Consider the following 19,454-nt stretch of genomic DNA (forward strand, 5'->3'; position numbering starts at 1 on the left):
CAATGCTTTCTGTGTCATATTAAAAATACTCTACACCAAATAATTATTTTAATACCTACCCTGGGTTTCTGCCAGAGGGTGCGAAGGGTAAACTTACATGTATGTACTAAACAATCTCAGAAACTAATGTATATATATATATATATATATATATATATATATATATATATATATATAATGTTTTATTTTTTCGATAGATTATAGTAACATAATTGCTGTTTAAAATTTATAAAAGTGCATGAAATAACATGTTCAATAAAAAAAACCCATTTCAAACCTATAACCACCCAATATACTCCTTTGAATATATTTAGTTTTTACAGGCCCGTGGGAACGACTTGGGGGGGGGGGGGGGGGGGGCACTGACGGACCGGGTATAAACTCTACATCAGATTTTGGTTACAATGGCAAAATTAATGTGATAAAGAAAAGCTCACAAGTGGAGGGCACCCCTCCACCCACCCACCCCCAGTTCTTACGGGCCCTCAAATTATTTTCTGGCAGAAAATACGGTACCTTTGGCAGAGGTTGAAACAATTGGTCGTCTAATTTTCGACTGTTACCATAAAATAATATAATTAATCACTTTTGGCATCGAGCAATTTAAAGCAAAATTAACAATAGTTATCACATGGAATAAGCATCATATATTATTTTGTTTTACCTGTAATATATTTTCATCAGGACTTCCTTCTTCCTCCATGAATGATTAAAGAAAATAACACTGGATATATTGTAATTATTTTTATTTTATTCCAATATATAACAAATGTGTTTTATGTCAGTATGTGGAGCAAACTACCTGAAACAGTTGGTTTGAAATCATGATTACAAAATCCTAAAGATAAAAGGAACTGGTTACTAACTTCACCCTATGCATATTATCTACATTTGTATAGGCCTGTAGGAAGGATATTTGAAGTGTGTGTGTGTGTGTGGAGTGTGTGTGTTTATACAGTCTCTAGTGAGGGATACAAACTAGATTTTTTATCTTTATATCATCTTTATTTATGCAAAGTAGTGAAAATTTAAAACATACATTTTCATCCTAGAGTGTGTGATGGAGAACAAGCCCCTAGGCCCGCCCCTCCCCAGTTCCTACGGGCATGTTGTATTTTATATTAATAAATGCAAAGACTACATAATAATATTGTCGATAAGACATATTAGTTGTAACGTGATTGTCAGTGTGTGGCAACAGTATAATATAGTCTAACATTTCTGTGTTTCTGTACCCGGCTGTGGACAGTTTCGGCAGACTGGTAACACATTTTCTTAATAATTAAAAATACACGGTTTAACGAAACACAATAAAACTTGGAGGGTAACTAGTTAAGAGAACAAAGTTTTTTGTTAAATTATTATATCTTGCTTTGGTGAGGAGGGGACGCTTTTTGCAAATTTGCGAAATCGGCCTCTGGAATATCCACTGACTTGTCATATTTACATCTATGCTGAACAAGATTTATGATGAAATATTATTACATTTTGTGTGCTTTTCTTCTAATTAGGTCCATTTGCTTCAGTTTACATTAAAAATGTCATAAACAAATTATGTTTAAAAAAATGCTTGTATGCTAGTCTATGACCGTGTGGCTTCCTCGTCTTCGTCGGCAGTTGATTCATCCGAATTTTCGTCCAGGATTAGGGACAAAGTCTCTGATAAGTGGTTCAAACTGATACGGTTTGATGCCATTAGCACAAGCTGGATACAATTCTTCGTCACTCGAATCGCTAAGTTCGTCCATGCTGCTTGGTAGTTTCTTCAGTTTTCCTCTCATCGATGACGTCACGGGTCTAGCTCATATATTGTCGACAGTTTCCGGAAAACATCGGAGATCGGCGAAAAAAACCCCAACCAAGACTGGCACGCTTAACTTATAGTCAATAAGGGGAGCGCGGTAGTTGCGTGTTGTGGTTTATGACGGCAAACAATGCATTACGCCGTATATATGGTTTAGTGTCCGGTCTCCTTTAATACGCACCAGGGCACCGTTTTACAAAATAATCTTAGAGCTAAGATGTTGTTAAGTGCAAAGCTACCTTATGCAATTAAGGTGATCTTAGCTCTAAGATCATTTAGTAAAACGGGGGCCTGTTGGTGTGTACGAAATATGTAGGACATATCCAGATGTTGACCACGTGGGTAATAAATAGAGGATACACCCGAGTGTCTTGTGATATCATAATTTATCAGCACGAGTTGTACAACCAGTCCGGCCACGTTTGTCAATGTGTGAGCGATTGTTTTGTTTCAAACACGTACGGGGTCCTACTAAATATAGGATGAAAAATAGTGTGCCTAACTAAGGCCCAAAACACCAGTGGCGTAGGCAGGATTTTGTAGGGGGGGTGGGTGGGGGGGGGGGGGGGGGGCACCTGTGTAGTGGGATATGACATAACAACCTTTTTAATGTTATTAATATGCGAAAAGGTAAAAAAATTCCGGGATGGGGGGGCATGGCACCCCCCTCCCGGATCTGGGTCTGGCGTCTATGGTGCCAGTCGATAATAAAACGCACTGAATCAAATGTGACAAAACAGACCACATCTGTGCCGGCGCGAACTACAGGTCTAGCAACCGACGACATAGACCATGCGCTATGTTTTCACAGCGCCAGACTGGCAGCTACACACTATTCGAACCTTATACTTCAATGTTTTCTAATAAACAACAGGAAAGGTATTTACCAATCAATGTGGATTTCTCATACTTATTGTCGGTCGGCGTTTATAGAAGTAGTTCCAACTGGTGTAACAAAGGCCGTGGTATGTACTATCCTGTTTGTGGGATGGTGCATATAAAAAAAATATTTGCTGCTAATCGAAAAGAGTAATCATGAAGTGGCGACAGCGGGTTTCCTCTCTCAATATCTGTGTGGTCCACAACCATATGTCTGACGCCATATAACCGTAAATAAAATGTGTTGAGTGTGTCATTAAATAAGCAATTTTATGTAAACATATCAAGTCATTAAATATTGATTAACACGTTACAGCTACAGACCCAGATATAAAAATACACCGGATATGGCGTATTTGCCATACTCTCCAGACCTAGACCCAGGCCCAGACCCATATAAGGTAGTGGTGGCGGGATGTACCCCAGTGTCGAAATACACACTAGTGCGCGTTTCCGAAAATACACACTTTTAAAATAGAATAGTAAATCAAATCTTCCAATATCCCATCATGAAGGTCGCATATACAACAAAATTGTACCACTGAAACTATATTGAACGAAACTAAAGTCCTAACCAATTGTTAACAACTACAATAAATTACACTCCAACCTTTGAAAGGTTTCATTGCCGTTAGATCCCCCACCTGCATGCAGTTTTTTGCCGTCTACCATCTTGCTTGTTTATGGAATATTCTTCAAGAGGGGTGTGTCGATATGACATAATCTAACAACGTCATGACATGCGTTAAGGTTAAAGGGACAGGCCCTAGTTTCAACCTGTGAAAATTAACACTAAGTTTAGTTAATCTACAAACCTGTAACCCATTTGGATAAAGTTAGAATTAAGTGAAACATGAGTCTGTGATTTTGTAATGGTGAAATACCCTCTAAAATCGACTAAAACTCGACTCCATAACTGTTAATTCTCGGACGCACGTGCCTTTTAAAATGCAAATGAGAAATGCATTTTGTGATAATAAAAACACCAGGATGACCAAAAACATTTCGAATGCACGGATAATCTAAACAATAAAATCTAAATAATGTCTGACATCAGTTTTCAAAAACGGCTCTAACAGTAAAAAACTAAAAATATGCCTTAGTGTTTAAAAAGTAGGGTATATCCCTTTAACACACTCATCGTGACGTCAGATTAATTACGTCACATACTAAGGAGGCTTCTAGCCACTGGTAGATCACGGTACGATACGTATTCCGATAAGTGGTCTGCATATTTACTGACACTGTCCCTGGTTATTAGGCAGCATAACATATTTCCACAACTACACCTATTTATATTATACCTGTATATCAATTACAATGGCTAGCACAAGTTATCAAGTTTAGCGAATCCAAGGTCTTTCTGGCCATTTTTGTGTTAGTACATCAAAATTAATTCTATGCAAGACAGAAAAGTTATGCACCTCGGAAATTAATGTCAATTTACAAAACAATCTTAGAGCTAAGATGTTGTTAAGTGCAAAGCTACCTTATGCAATTAAGGTGATCTTAGCTCTAAGATCATTTAGTAAAACGGGGGCCTGTTGGTGTGTACGAAATATGTAGGACATATCCAGATGTTGACCACGTGGGTAATAAATAGAGGATACACCCGAGTGTCTTGTGATATCATAATTTATCAGCACGAGTTGTACAACCAGTCCGGCCACGTTTGTCAATGTGTGAGCGATTGTTTTGTTTCAAACACGTACGGGGTCCTACTAAATATAGGATGAAAAATAGTGTGCCTAACTAAGGCCCAAAACACCAGTGGCGTAGGCAGGATTTTGTAGGGGGGGTGGGTGGGGGGGGGGGCACCTGTGTAGTGGGATATGACATAACAACCTTTTTAATGTTATTAATATGCGAAAAGGTAAAAAAATTCCGGGATGGGGGGGCATGGCACCCCCCTCCCGGATCTGGGTCTGGCGTCTATGGTGCCAGTCGATAATAAAACGCACTGAATCAAATGTGACAAAACAGACCACATCTGTGCCGGCGCGAACTACAGGTCTAGCAACCGACGACATAGACCATGCGCTATGTTTTCACAGCGCCAGACTGGCAGCTACACACTATTCGAACCTTATACTTCAATGTTTTCTAATAAACAACAGGAAAGGTATTTACCAATCAATGTGGATTTCTCATACTTATTGTCGGTCGGCGTTTATAGAAGTAGTTCCAACTGGTGTAACAAAGGCCGTGGTATGTACTATCCTGTTTGTGGGATGGTGCATATAAAAAAAATATTTGCTGCTAATCGAAAAGAGTAATCATGAAGTGGCGACAGCGGGTTTCCTCTCTCAATATCTGTGTGGTCCACAACCATATGTCTGACGCCATATAACCGTAAATAAAATGTGTTGAGTGTGTCATTAAATAAGCAATTTTATGTAAACATATCAAGTCATTAAATATTGATTAACACGTTACAGCTACAGACCCAGATATAAAAATACACCGGATATGGCGTATTTGCCATACTCTCCAGACCTAGACCCAGGCCCAGACCCATATAAGGTAGTGGTGGCGGGATGTACCCCAGTGTCGAAATACACACTAGTGCGCGTTTCCGAAAATACACACTTTTAAAATAGAATAGTAAATCAAATCTTCCAATATCCCATCATGAAGGTCGCATATACAACAAAATTGTACCACTGAAACTATATTGAACGAAACTAAAGTCCTAACCAAATTGTTAACAACTACAATAAATTACACTCCAACCTTTGAAAGGTTTCATTGCCGTTAGATCCCCCACCTGCATGCAGTTTTTTGCCGTCTACCATCTTGCTTGTTTATGGAATATTCTTCAAGAGGGGTGTGTCGATATGACATAATCTAACAACGTCATGACATGCGTTAAGGTTAAAGGGACAGGCCCTAGTTTCAACCTGTGAAAATTAACACTAAGTTTAGTTAATCTACAAACCTGTAACCCATTTGGATAAAGTTAGAATTAAGTGAAACATGAGTCTGTGATTTTGTAATGGTGAAATACCCTCTAAAATCGACTAAAACTCGACTCCATAACTGTTAATTCTCGGACGCACGTGCCTTTTAAAATGCAAATGAGAAATGCATTTTGTGATAATAAAAACACCAGGATGACCAAAAACATTTCGAATGCACGGATAATCTAAACAATAAAATCTAAATAATGTCTGACATCAGTTTTCAAAAACGGCTCTAACAGTAAAAAACTAAAAATATGCCTTAGTGTTTAAAAAGTAGGGTATATCCCTTTAACACACTCATCGTGACGTCAGATTAATTACGTCACATACTAAGGAGGCTTCTAGCCACTGGTAGATCACGGTACGATACGTATTCCGATAAGTGGTCTGCATATTTACTGACACTGTCCCTGGTTATTAGGCAGCATAACATATTTCCACAACTACACCTATTTATATTATACCTGTATATCAATTACAATGGCTAGCACAAGTTATCAAGTTTAGCGAATCCAAGGTCTTTCTGGCCATTTTTGTGTTAGTACATCAAAATTAATTCTATGCAAGACAGAAAAGTTATGCACCTCGGAAATTAATGTCAATTTACAAAACAATCTTAGAGCTAAGATGTTGTTAAGTGCAAAGCTACCTTATGCAATTAAGGTGATCTTAGCTCTAAGATCATTTAGTAAAACGGGGGCCTGTTGGTGTGTACGAAATATGTAGGACATATCCAGATGTTGACCACGTGGGTAATAAATAGAGGATACACCCGAGTGTCTTGTGATATCATAATTTATCAGCACGAGTTGTACAACCAGTCCGGCCACGTTTGTCAATGTGTGAGCGATTGTTTTGTTTCAAACACGTACGGGGTCCTACTAAATATAGGATGAAAAATAGTGTGCCTAACTAAGGCCCAAAACACCAGTGGCGTAGGCAGGATTTTGTAGGGGGGGTGGGTGGGGGGGGGGGCACCTGTGTAGTGGGATATGACATAACAACCTTTTTAATGTTATTAATATGCGAAAAGGTAAAAAATTTCCGGGATGGGGGGGCATGGCACCCCCCTCCCGGATCTGGGTCTGGCGTCTATGGTGCCAGTCGATAATAAAACGCACTGAATCAAATGTGACAAAACAGACCACATCTGTGCCGGCGCGAACTACAGGTCTAGCAACCGACGACATAGACCATGCGCTATGTTTTCACAGCGCCAGACTGGCAGCTACACACTATTCGAACCTTATACTTCAATGTTTTCTAATAAACAACAGGAAAGGTATTTACCAATCAATGTGGATTTCTCATACTTATTGTCGGTCGGCGTTTATAGAAGTAGTTCCAACTGGTGTAACAAAGGCCGTGGTATGTACTATCCTGTTTGTGGGATGGTGCATATAAAAAAAATATTTGCTGCTAATCGAAAAGAGTAATCATGAAGTGGCGACAGCGGGTTTCCTCTCTCAATATCTGTGTGGTCCACAACCATATGTCTGACGCCATATAACCGTAAATAAAATGTGTTGAGTGTGTCATTAAATAAGCAATTTTATGTAAACATATCAAGTCATTAAATATTGATTAACACGTTACAGCTACAGACCCAGATATAAAAATACACCGGATATGGCGTATTTGCCATACTCTCCAGACCTAGACCCAGGCCCAGACCCATATAAGGTAGTGGTGGCGGGATGTACCCCAGTGTCGAAATACACACTAGTGCGCGTTTCCGAAAATACACACTTTTAAAATAGAATAGTAAATCAAATCTTCCAATATCCCATCATGAAGGTCGCATATACAACAAAATTGTACCACTGAAACTATATTGAACGAAACTAAAGTCCTAACCAAATTGTTAACAACTACAATAAATTACACTCCAACCTTTGAAAGGTTTCATTGCCGTTAGATCCCCCACCTGCATGCAGTTTTTTGCCGTCTACCATCTTGCTTGTTTATGGAATATTCTTCAAGAGGGGTGTGTCGATATGACATAATCTAACAACGTCATGACATGCGTTAAGGTTAAAGGGACAGGCCCTAGTTTCAACCTGTGAAAATTAACACTAAGTTTAGTTAATCTACAAACCTGTAACCCATTTGGATAAAGTTAGAATTAAGTGAAACATGAGTCTGTGATTTTGTAATGGTGAAATACCCTCTAAAATCGACTAAAACTCGACTCCATAACTGTTAATTCTCGGACGCACGTGCCTTTTAAAATGCAAATGAGAAATGCATTTTGTGATAATAAAAACACCAGGATGACCAAAAACATTTCGAATGCACGGATAATCTAAACAATAAAATCTAAATAATGTCTGACATCAGTTTTCAAAAACGGCTCTAACAGTAAAAAACTAAAAATATGCCTTAGTGTTTAAAAAGTAGGGTATATCCCTTTAACACACTCATCGTGACGTCAGATTAATTACGTCACATACTAAGGAGGCTTCTAGCCACTGGTAGATCACGATACGATACGTATTCCGATAAGTGGTCTGCATATTTACTGACACTGTCCCTGGTTATTAGGCAGCATAACATATTTCCACAACTACACCTATTTATATTATACCTGTATATCAATTACAATGGCTAGCACAAGTTATCAAGTTTAGCGAATCCAAGGTCTTTCTGGCCATTTTTGTGTTAGTACATCAAAATTAATTCTATGCAAGACAGAAAAGTTATGCACCTCGGAAATTAATGTCAAAGACTTTAAGGTCCGGGTGAGAGTTCATTCATCTACTATAGTTCCTAATTGTGACACGTTATGGTTCACATATTCACTTCTAGGAAATGGTGAAGAATTAAAACAATAGGCCCTATGTATGTTTAATGGTAAGCCTTCTGGCTGTATTTTACCCATGCTATTTTGTAACGTTGTGCATTGACGTATCGGGAAATGGGTGTATAGCGCAAGAGACAGCCGGAGTGAATCGGCTAATGAACCACCTGTTCGGACCGGTACTACAGCCAGATGCGGTCATATAGCAAACAACTCTAAATTACGGAGTGACAATAAATGCTTATATAATGTATGTTCGCAATGGTTATGTTGTTAGTGCTAACGAGAACCCGTTCTATTGGCAATCTTCATTTGAAGTTGGGAAATTTAACATGGCAGATGGCAGATGAAATGACCCAATAGTATTGTTCTAACGAATGCATGATAATTTCACAGTGAGAAATTATGATTTTTATTTTTCACGTTATGAGTGCCTGCTGGGGTAATAATTTGTGGTAAGGATGGTACAGTGTGCGATTTTCAAGAGAGTCTGGGAGCCCGAGGTTCGCAAAAATCATATAGGACTCACTAGCTTGGCTAGCATACGAGCCCACATGGCTCGTAAACATTATTTGTACAAATTACATTGATTCTTCCAAATAACACACAGTCAACACACATGGTTTTATGCAAAAAACATTAACGTATCTTCTGTTCTACTGAAGACACGCGGTAGGGTTCGCTGGGTTGCTGGTGGGCTCTCGAGATTTGTAAACAGGGATTCCTAATGACCAAAATCGCACACTGTGGGACATGAGAAGCGTAGTAAATACAGCGCCCCTGAAGAAAAACGACTGAGTGAGGTTCGAACATTGTGCAGCAGCCAGTCTGACAGTGTAAAAATATAGCACATGTTTTATCACATCTGTTGCCAAGTCTATAGTTCACGCCAGCACAGACGCAGTCAGGGTTTCTGCCTGAAAGAAATTTTGGGGTATGGCGCTATGGAATTGAATATTTACAATGTGTATGCTGAATGCAACCGCAGTCGACAAGGGGTATGTGGGGCCTCCGCCAAAAAGAAAATGAGTTAAGCTTAGGGCTAGGGTAACAAAAAAACAAAAAACAAAAAACAAAAAAATCATAATTGTGTCAAAAGTTAACTTAAAAAAATAAACGCCATACCCGCTTTACTCTCTGAAAGAAACCCTGGCGGTGTGTTTTGAATCATTCGAATCAATGAGTTTCATTTTGGACTGGCTCCATACTCGCCAGACCCAGACCCAGACCCAGACCGGGTGCGTCTTGGGTCAAAGACCGGGGGTGGGTAGGTGGAGTCCTGCTGATGTATTTGTTAAATTGTTCATACGCACGTTTTACAATCACGTCACCAACGTATGCGGCACCAATAGACGTGTCAATGTCCACCACCCTGCACTTCCAGGGACCCCAGTCTCTGAAGTCCACTTGCTTGATAATTAAATCATATCGGTCCACGTTGTACTGGTGACAATCAGCAATGTATCCTTCCTTAAACGGCTTCATGATTCTACAGCATCGTGGCACTTGCACGAAGAACGTAGCGTATGGGCCTTGGTTATTACGAAGAATTGTAATATAGGCTCGGTCAGGTGGATCGTCCACAATACAGGTGATGACAGAACGCTGACCTATTATTGCGTAGTGTTTGAAATGTTCAAGTCTTACGTTCATATCTGTAAAAAACACAAAAAAACAATATATATATATATATATATATATATATATATATATATATATATATATATATATATATATATATATATATATACTCTTCAAAAGAAGAAACGCTATAACTTGTCGTAACATTTGGAGATTGATCCATGTCATAAACCAAATGTTGCAGATTGTTTACAATTTACTCTAGTCCATTGGAGTAATGATGGTATGCAAATTTGCAAGGTCTCTGGGTCAATGTGGGTGTGGCCGGGTCGTGTGTTAAAAGCCAACAAGTGCCGTGTGAAGCTGAGCGTAACGTCTTCAGAGGGATGGTGTTTAAAATGCATGACTGCTCCAGCTAAGGGTCTGGGCTAATCGTGCTGACGTCATATCGTATCGATGGCGGCGACTTCAGTACGGTGATTTACTGGCCAAAAAAGTTACTTAAAATGTTGTTCTTAGGAAAGCCGTTATACGGATGTGTAGAGCCTCGACAAATACCGATGTTGGATAGACTCGGTTGATATTTTCCATATTGGAAAATGTGTGATGAATCTGGTCAATGTAGCCCTGTGCATTCAGGTATATATGCACGTGGACCAGGTCATATATGCCATATGTATAGATGGCTGCAATTCCACCACGAAGCGACCAAAGACCGAATCTGTAAATATGCACGCATTTTAATGCATGAATGTGTTTTGTGATCAACTATATGCGACATCTTCCATCATGATCGGAAACGTAAATTGGGGTTCGTTGACCAAAAGATATCGCCATCGCAGTGAATAGGTGCCGATGATTTTGACAAATAAATGCAATAAAGTCGATATTGTTGTAAGGCCATAATGACACCTAAATTGGATGCTGGCACGAATCAAACCTCACGTTGCATATATGTACGGTAGGTCGGATATCCTAATACAAACATGGTATTGCCACTGCAGTTACATAATGGCATATGTTATCGTTTGTGAAGGTGGCGTACCAATTAGACCACCTAGCACAATGTAACGCGAGTAACCGAAATAACTATTTTTTCCTCTCCATCATTTATTTTTTATTTCTAACAAACGACACTTGATATTTTCCTACACTATTACATACTACAGGTAATGAAACCACAATTTTTTTCACAATAGTGACATGAAACACGACACGGATACATCAAAAATTGTAACGCGAGTTACCAACATTTTATTTGAATAGAACAATACCAGTGTATGAATAATTATGCCAACATACTTCTTACTAACACCAAGTTGGTTTTTGCTGCCAGTTACTGGCTAATAAGCCTAAATATATATGTGCAATTCCAGGGTTACTCGCGTTACATTTTTACCATACTAATTCTTTTGATTTGCTTAGGATTAATAATTATACGTTCAACACTTATTTTTTCTATTACATTTTATTAGTTAAATAATCAATGTATATTATAAAACAAATAGAAAAAGGAAATATGATGATTAGTTTTCATACTGTGAATGTGTAAAAATCGGTTACTCGCGTTACAAAAAAGGACATGGCAAAAAATTAACACACTTAAAATTCAGTCTCCTCATACTGTAACAGCTATGATAAAAGTGGATATATTGGTGCATAGCTATGGTGTTTAGGTATCTTTATATGATAAGAGTTTTGAAATTGTACAATTAATACATTTTTGATTATTAAAATAGTCCGCTATTTGGTAATGGCTAAATAGATTATAAAGAAAAATAACAGTTTTTAAATGTCAAACTTTTATTGAAAGAAACATCAGAAAGCCACACAAATCAACTGGGTAAAATATTACCAACAAATTAAACTTACAATAAGTTAAACAATGAATAAATTGACCATTTCTGGAAATTAACGTAAATTTTTAGAAAAATGAAATTTGAATTAAAACAAAACTCTAAAAAGAAGTCGAAAATTTGAAATGTCCACGACTGTTGGCAATATCTTTCCACTCTGTACTGTCCTCTGAAAGAGTGAATGGCACCGATTTGGAATTGGTTGTTTCATGTGGTGTACACGTCGAATTCCAGGGACTGTAGTAGCACTTTTGAATGAGTATGCCATTCACCCTATCAAAGGACAGTACAGAGTGGAATAGTCCTATTGCAGTACCAAACGGGCAGAATAGTCCCAATGCAGTACAAACGGGCAGAAGTTAGCGAGAAGTGGCCAACACCTTCAATGTTTCGAAGTCAGTGATTAGCATACTATGGAACAGGTACCAACAAACCCAAAATGTTGACGATCGACCCCGTTCAGGTCGTCCCAGGGCAACGACAGGAGTACAGGATCGATTCATCCGTAACCAGGCTCTAAGAAATCGAGCTCAAACGGCAAATCATATTGTTGCAAACCTTCACCAGGTTACTGGTGCACGAATCGCCATTGTTCACCTCAAGCAGCACAACATCTATCGAATACCATGGTCAGCAATGAGCCCATACCTTTCTCCCATTGAACACGTCTGGGACATGATAGGGAGATGTGTGCGTCAACGTCAAAGACCGCCGACCACGTTAGCGGAACTTGGTCAGGCGCTGCAAGAAGAGTTGAACATTGGGAGACTCATACGCAGCATGCCTGTGCCTCGTTGACTGAATGAATGTCTGACACATCATGGCGGTATCACCCACTACTGATAAAAAAACGTCAACTTTCAAATTTCACTTCTGAACACCCAATCGTGCTTCAAGATCTTTGGTGGTCATAAAACCTACTGTAATACCGAACTACCGGTTGTAATGTTTGCCCAATTAATTCACTATTATCATATAACCATTCCACACAGCTAATATGCCTTACAATTTTGGCAATTGTAAATTCTTATTACAGTTCCCCTACTTTTTATGAATATATAATAATGAATGGAAGATATTTCATGTTTTTTTTGTCAAATATGATTTATATCTCATCGAGTGAAGTTTGGAATCATATCTCACGAGTCGCTTCTATTTATTATATAACTTTTGGCAATTTACTTTTATTTTTAGAATGCCAGCAGCAAAATAGTTCGGTTTTCTTACAGAGACGATAACACATTTTAGAGTGAAATAGTGAAAATTTCACTCTAAAATGTGTTATCGTTATTGAGTGATTGATAACACTTTTATTTCACTGATTATATATATATATATATATATACCAGTGTCTTGTGATATCATAATTTATCAGCACGACTTGATAAATTATGATATCACAAGACACGAGGGGGGTATTCTTTTTATCATCAATTATCATTATTTTCATTTGCGACAGTTGTAAACAATGGCAGTAATGTGGGTTGAATGTCAGCGGTAGACTTGTTAACTAGCAGAATGGCAGTGACGTGACGTCACTAATGGTAGGTTTTGCGCTGAAACAAACACAGTGACGTAACAAAACATTGTCTTGTGAATATAATTTGACCAATCAAGATTATAAGAAGCGATATCTCCTGCGAAGATATCGCAAATTATAGTGCCAGCGATACCTCCTACAGAAGCCTTTAACTGATGATAATTTAAGATATTTCACTAAATGTTAAACAATAATTATTATTATTCAAATGATTGACCACAACCGTGTTAATAAGAACAATACGAAGCAGCACGGGTGTCCTAACAAGTGTAATGACGTACTTCGGGCAAGCGACGACGTCATAACATGACTTGGCTTCCTCAGTCTTAGCTCTGTACATGTAAAATATTGTAATTACATTTCATATTTTATTAATAAAGTAACGTTCATTGTAACTTCATTAAAAAAAAAAAAAAAAAAAAAAAAAATATAATATATATATATATATATATATATATATATATATATATATATAAAAAATCAAAACAAATCAATTAAATGTTTTAAATTTATTATTATTTGTCAAGGGGATCCTATAATACCCGTAACTGAATGAAACACGGTTATCAAAATATCTCTCCTAACTGTATATCTATTAGATCTCTCTGTAACGGGCGGTTAAACCCTAGTATGGCTCGTCTAGGTATGATCAGAGATAAGATCTTATATAAGGTATATATTATTATAGCACGTTTAGTTCACTAGAAAACACAACAAAAACACAATACACTTTGGAATCTGTATTAACCTACGCTGACAAATGTACTGCCGCAGTAGTTAATTAATAACAATAATAATAACAACCCAGAACTGATCACTTAATTAGTTAATCTCTAGGTGTCTAGTTTACACAATATGCTAATCACTTCACCGTGACACAACACCCACACGTGTGATAATTGAGAAACGCTAACACGCACACGTGTGATAATGGAGAAACGCTTCCAGGGGAACTTAATTAATAAAGGAATTACAACACTATTCCTAACTGGTTAATTTTTAATTGTAAACTGACTGTCGTGTGTTCTGTATTGTGATTGGTTAATTACATTCTTTTTCCGGGATCAAATAGACAATAACACCCGGAAAGCTAATGACGTCATTAGAAAGTGACGTCATTAGCAATTGGAACAGGCGAAGTTGATGATTCAAGGGTCTACAGTTAGATTGTAGCCAGGTATTTTTTTCAAGAAATGCCAAATATACAGTTAGTTCTGTAGAAAAACGATTCAGTTTACAATGGACATAACCATATGGAGTTTTTAGATTTGCGGGTGTTATTGTCTATTTGATGCCCGCAAATGTTTCATTTTTGACCTCAGGCTAACGCCTTCGGTCAAAAATGACATTTGCGGGATCAAATAGACAATAACACCCGCAAATCTAAAAACTCCATATGGTTATCTCCTAATTAACCCTAACTACTCATTCAGTAACCTTGTAACACAGAATTAATACTGGTACCTACCAAAATAAAGACAATAACCTACAGTTTACCTAGGTCCTCTAGGATGACTGGCTAAGCTATATATATATATATATATATATATATATATATATATATATATATATATATATATATATATCAGAACGGTGAGCCTACAGAATACTGCGTCAGATGACCGGCAGCACCGTCTAAATAATATTGGTATAATACAGTATTAAAATATTTAATGTCACATCAAGGTTATACACAGAGCAGAAAATATATATTTACCAAAGTCCCGTCTGAACTCTAGGATGACTGGCTAAGCTTTATATATATATATATATATATATATATATATATATATATATATATATATATATATATACACACATATATATATATATATATATAATATATATATATATACACACACACATATATATATATATATATATATATATATATATATATATATATATATATATATATATACACACACACACATATATATATATATATATATATATATATATATATATATATATATATATATATATATATATATATATATATATATATATATATATCAAAACGGTGAGCCTACAGAATACTGCGTCAGATGACCGGCAGCACCGTCTAAATAATATTGGTATAATATAGTATTAAAATATATCCTCTGGAGCCTTCCTAGTTCTCCCAGATATCTCTAAACCCTAGCTATTTATTCAAAACTCTCAGAGACAGCGAATATCGCCTGGGGGTACAAAGCGGTACCTCACGTATCATGTGGATTTTCCACAACCACCACGCCGGCATATTTTTCTCTGATCGTCAGACTGGCTGTCGCCATTCCGCGAGCAATCCCCTGGCCATAAACAGCTCTACCGGAGATATTACGTAACTACTAGCCACTTGGCCTCCGCATTTGGGCTGGGTGTGTATTAGAAAAGCTCGATGACCATCGCGCAATTAATATCGCCACAGGCGAAAACAAAATTAAGAGCATGTACCGTCACATTATTATTATTATTATTATTATTATTATTATTTTTAATAATATGGATAACAAAATTATTAGGCTCTTTTACGAAACGTGTCAGGATTAGAATTGTTATATATCTTCTTTTTTTTTTTTATGGCATTTGAATGCTTACTGATCAAGATAAGGGTGGATGACATCCACAAAAATATTTTTCATTGTTGTTTTGTTTTTGTTTTTATTTAAAAAGTACATCCGAGCAGAATTTGTAATGCTGGCGTCAACTCTATTGTCTATAATACGCATGCGCAAAACGTTTTCTTAAATTAGATGACAGATAACAAAAATTAACTAGATATAAAATATACACACAAATACAAGATTTGTTCCATAATTTATGTCAATAACGAGACCTACTCAATTAAAATTGCAGAATTTAGCGAGAATCGTAAACGGGGAAAACCCGGAAGTAAAAAAAAAAGCAATTTTCAATTTTACGACTGTTCCATTTATTGACGAATATTTACATATTTGTAACAATACATGTTTTGCTCAATTTAATCAATAAGATGATGATCTGATATTAATACCATGTAAACTGGCTGAAAACTCGTATGAAGAACGAGTCCAGGTCCCCGCAACATAACGCACTCGTAATACTTACGTCAGACGTACACTATACATAATGTGAGGCGTACGTCTGACGTAAGTGTTACGAGTGCTTTGTGTTACCGGGCCCAGGTGCGGGGCGGGACGTAGCCCAGTGGTAAAGCGCTCGCTTGATGCGCGGTCGGTTTAGGTTCGATGCCCGTCGGTGGCCCTATTGGGCTATTTCTCGTTCCAGCCAATGCTCCACGACTGGTGTAACAAAGACCGTGGTACGGTGCATATAAAAGATCCCTTGCTGCTAATGGAAAAGAGTAACTCATGATGTGGCGACAGCGGGTTTCCTCTCTATATATCTGTGTGGTCCTTAACTATATGTCTGACGCCATATAACCGTAAATAAAATGTGTTGAGTGCGTCGTTAAATAAAACATTTCCTTCCTTCCCGAGTCCAGGTGCGGGTTAACAGTGAAACGTTAGTGAGGTCGTATTGTCAACGTTTGATATTTTATTCAGAAAGAAGGAAAGAAATGTTTATTCAGAAAAAGAAACCTATTGGTCATTTCCCAGTAACAAAGTTGCGAAAAACATCCAAGTGCATTGTTGTCGTAATTACTGTAAATAGTAAGTGTATGTAGTATTAAACAAGCGTAGTCAGGGTCTGAAATTGGCTGAGATTCCTGTCGGACATTCTGCCGGCCCGAAAAACAACTTGTTGGACCAAATAAATGCATTATAAGGCCTAAAAAAAAAAAAATTGACGTGTGTGTTTTTGTTTTGTTGCTAAAGATTTGCTCTACTGGTGTAACAATAATTCAAATGAATGATTCTGTTTGTACGTGAAGTAGTTCATGAATCTCTTAGTTCATTGCCGAAGACAATTGGGCAACCAACATGGATTACGGAGTATTTAGGACCATCAGGGGTTACGGAGTATTTAGGACCATGAAATGATAAGAAAACAATATATTACAAGCAATATGTCCTTTCAAATATGATTAACTGTCTGCCATATTGAATTTTATGGCCCCCATCTTGGATTTCAGCCATGTTGAATTTTTAAAAATGATTTTCCAGCATTGAATTGTGCTCAGCAACTTTGAAAACCAAATAAATGACACGTTAAGCCCCGGACACACTGTCAAGGATCAGAACACCGGGTTAGCCACGGATACGATCAGGCCTCATTTGTGACAATACGTTGTGGTCCGTAGCTGTCCGTATTAAATCCCTGATCAATCGTAGGTGGTGCATCCGTAGGGGACCGCGGATAGACCATTATTCGGGGTCATCCGTGAGGTTTTCATCCGTCGTGGATCCGGCCAGACGATCCTTGACAGTGTGACCGGGGCTTTACATATACATTACAAGCAAACCAATCATCAGAGTGAGTACTCGGGCGCCCTATATAACTTCAAGTGGGTATATACAGGGGAGGGGGAGGAGTTAACCGTCACTAATGTAATATATGGAAAATATGTAGTTGGGTAATAAATATGAAAGGTAACCCCATGTGTTGAGATGGTACAGGTTATCCAATGTGATTAATGGAAAATAGATAAATGGAAAAATACAAACATCATCAATCTTGCAGCATTTGTGTTGTCAGAAATTAAAACTAATGTTCCTTGGGGCATTAATTTTATGCTTGAAGTATTTAACAACCATTGTATTTGTTTCCAAGTGAAAAAAATAATCAAGAAAATAGTTTTTAACATTGTGCATTTTTTTATTTTTTTCGCTATGTATGTAAAACGACCTTATTAACTTCTGTGACCTTCGAAGTGACCTTAATATTAAAATGTGACACTGTCATCCACCTTGAACATGTTCAGTAGCCCTATTAGAATGATATTAACACAGAAGACTGCTTTTAACACGTAAATGCCATATTTGTCTTTTATTCTGCGTGTTGGTTGATTAGTGGTGTAGCAATACATCGAACTATCGATATGCTGCGATAATCAGTGCATCAATAGTTAATTCAACTATTGATAACTAGTGACATTACAAATAATTAAGTACAAACACACACGTCACATACATACAAACACAAACATAAATACATACGCACGCACGCACCCAGGGACGCACACAAACACACATACACGCACGCACGTACACAAATACATGCATGCATATAGGAACACTGAGGTAAATAGATTTGCGAAATATCTATTCATATTACTGTTATCAAGCGATTTAAGAATTCACAATACTATTGCAATACTATCACAATAGTACTTTAATATCACAATGCTACCGCAATAGTAAAACTGACCACAATAGTCACCCCTATGTCGGATCCACTACACGTTGTTTTGGGCTTGAATAAATTTCTAGGAATTCAAAAAACTTCCAAGAAGCCAGAAATAATACTTTGCACATTGTTCCAACCCTATTCAGTGTTTCTGCCAGAAACGGTTTTGAGTATGGCACTATGAAAATGAATTCAATCACAGTCAACAGGGGGTATGCAGGGGGTGGGGTATGGGGGGGGGGGGGCTCTCCCAGAAAGAACATGGCTTAAGTTTAGGGTTAGGGTTAAGAAAATAATATAGTAATGATAAGAGTTACTAATTTTGTCAAAAGGTTAACTTTAAAAAACATGTGCAAAACAAATTTGGGTATGGCGCCATACCCGTTTTACGGTTTTACCCTCTAGCAGAAACCCTGATATTAAAGCATAAAATAACATAATTATAATGAACAAAATGATGTTACCTGCTTCAGACTGGTCAGCCATTAGGATTATCACCATCGTAAAGATGACGAAGAACTTTGAGAAAGCCATAGCTGTCAATAATGCTGAAATGCAAATAATAATAATCATCATCGTCATTGTTGTATGAAATATAGCAAAAATTATCACTGGATATGTTTTTAAATTATTAAATTATTAATAATAATAACAACAACAATAATAATAATAAAAAATAATATATCATCATCATCATAATCGTCATCAACATCATCATCATCATCATCATCATCATTATTATCGTCATCATTAATAA

The 19,454-nt window shown here is 37.2% G+C and overlaps 1 protein-coding gene across 1 annotated transcript in view; it reads right to left on the minus strand.

The window, feature by feature from the left end:
* Positions 1 to 19,454, minus strand: part of LOC121372885 — a 30,039-nt gene that overhangs the window by 8,886 nt on the left and 1,699 nt on the right. The window contains exons 2-3 of the mRNA XM_041499326.1: positions 19,162 to 19,245; positions 9,760 to 10,101 (exon numbers count right to left, since the gene is read on the minus strand). Of these exons, the coding sequence (XP_041355260.1) occupies positions 9,760 to 10,101; positions 19,162 to 19,231 (412 nt within the window). The 5' untranslated portion in view covers positions 19,232 to 19,245. The remainder of the gene's footprint in view (positions 1 to 9,759; positions 10,102 to 19,161; positions 19,246 to 19,454) is intronic.

This window comes from Gigantopelta aegis, chromosome 5 (genome assembly GCF_016097555.1).
Source record: "Gigantopelta aegis isolate Gae_Host chromosome 5, Gae_host_genome, whole genome shotgun sequence".
Taxonomy (NCBI): domain Eukaryota; kingdom Metazoa; phylum Mollusca; class Gastropoda; order Neomphalida; family Peltospiridae; genus Gigantopelta; species Gigantopelta aegis.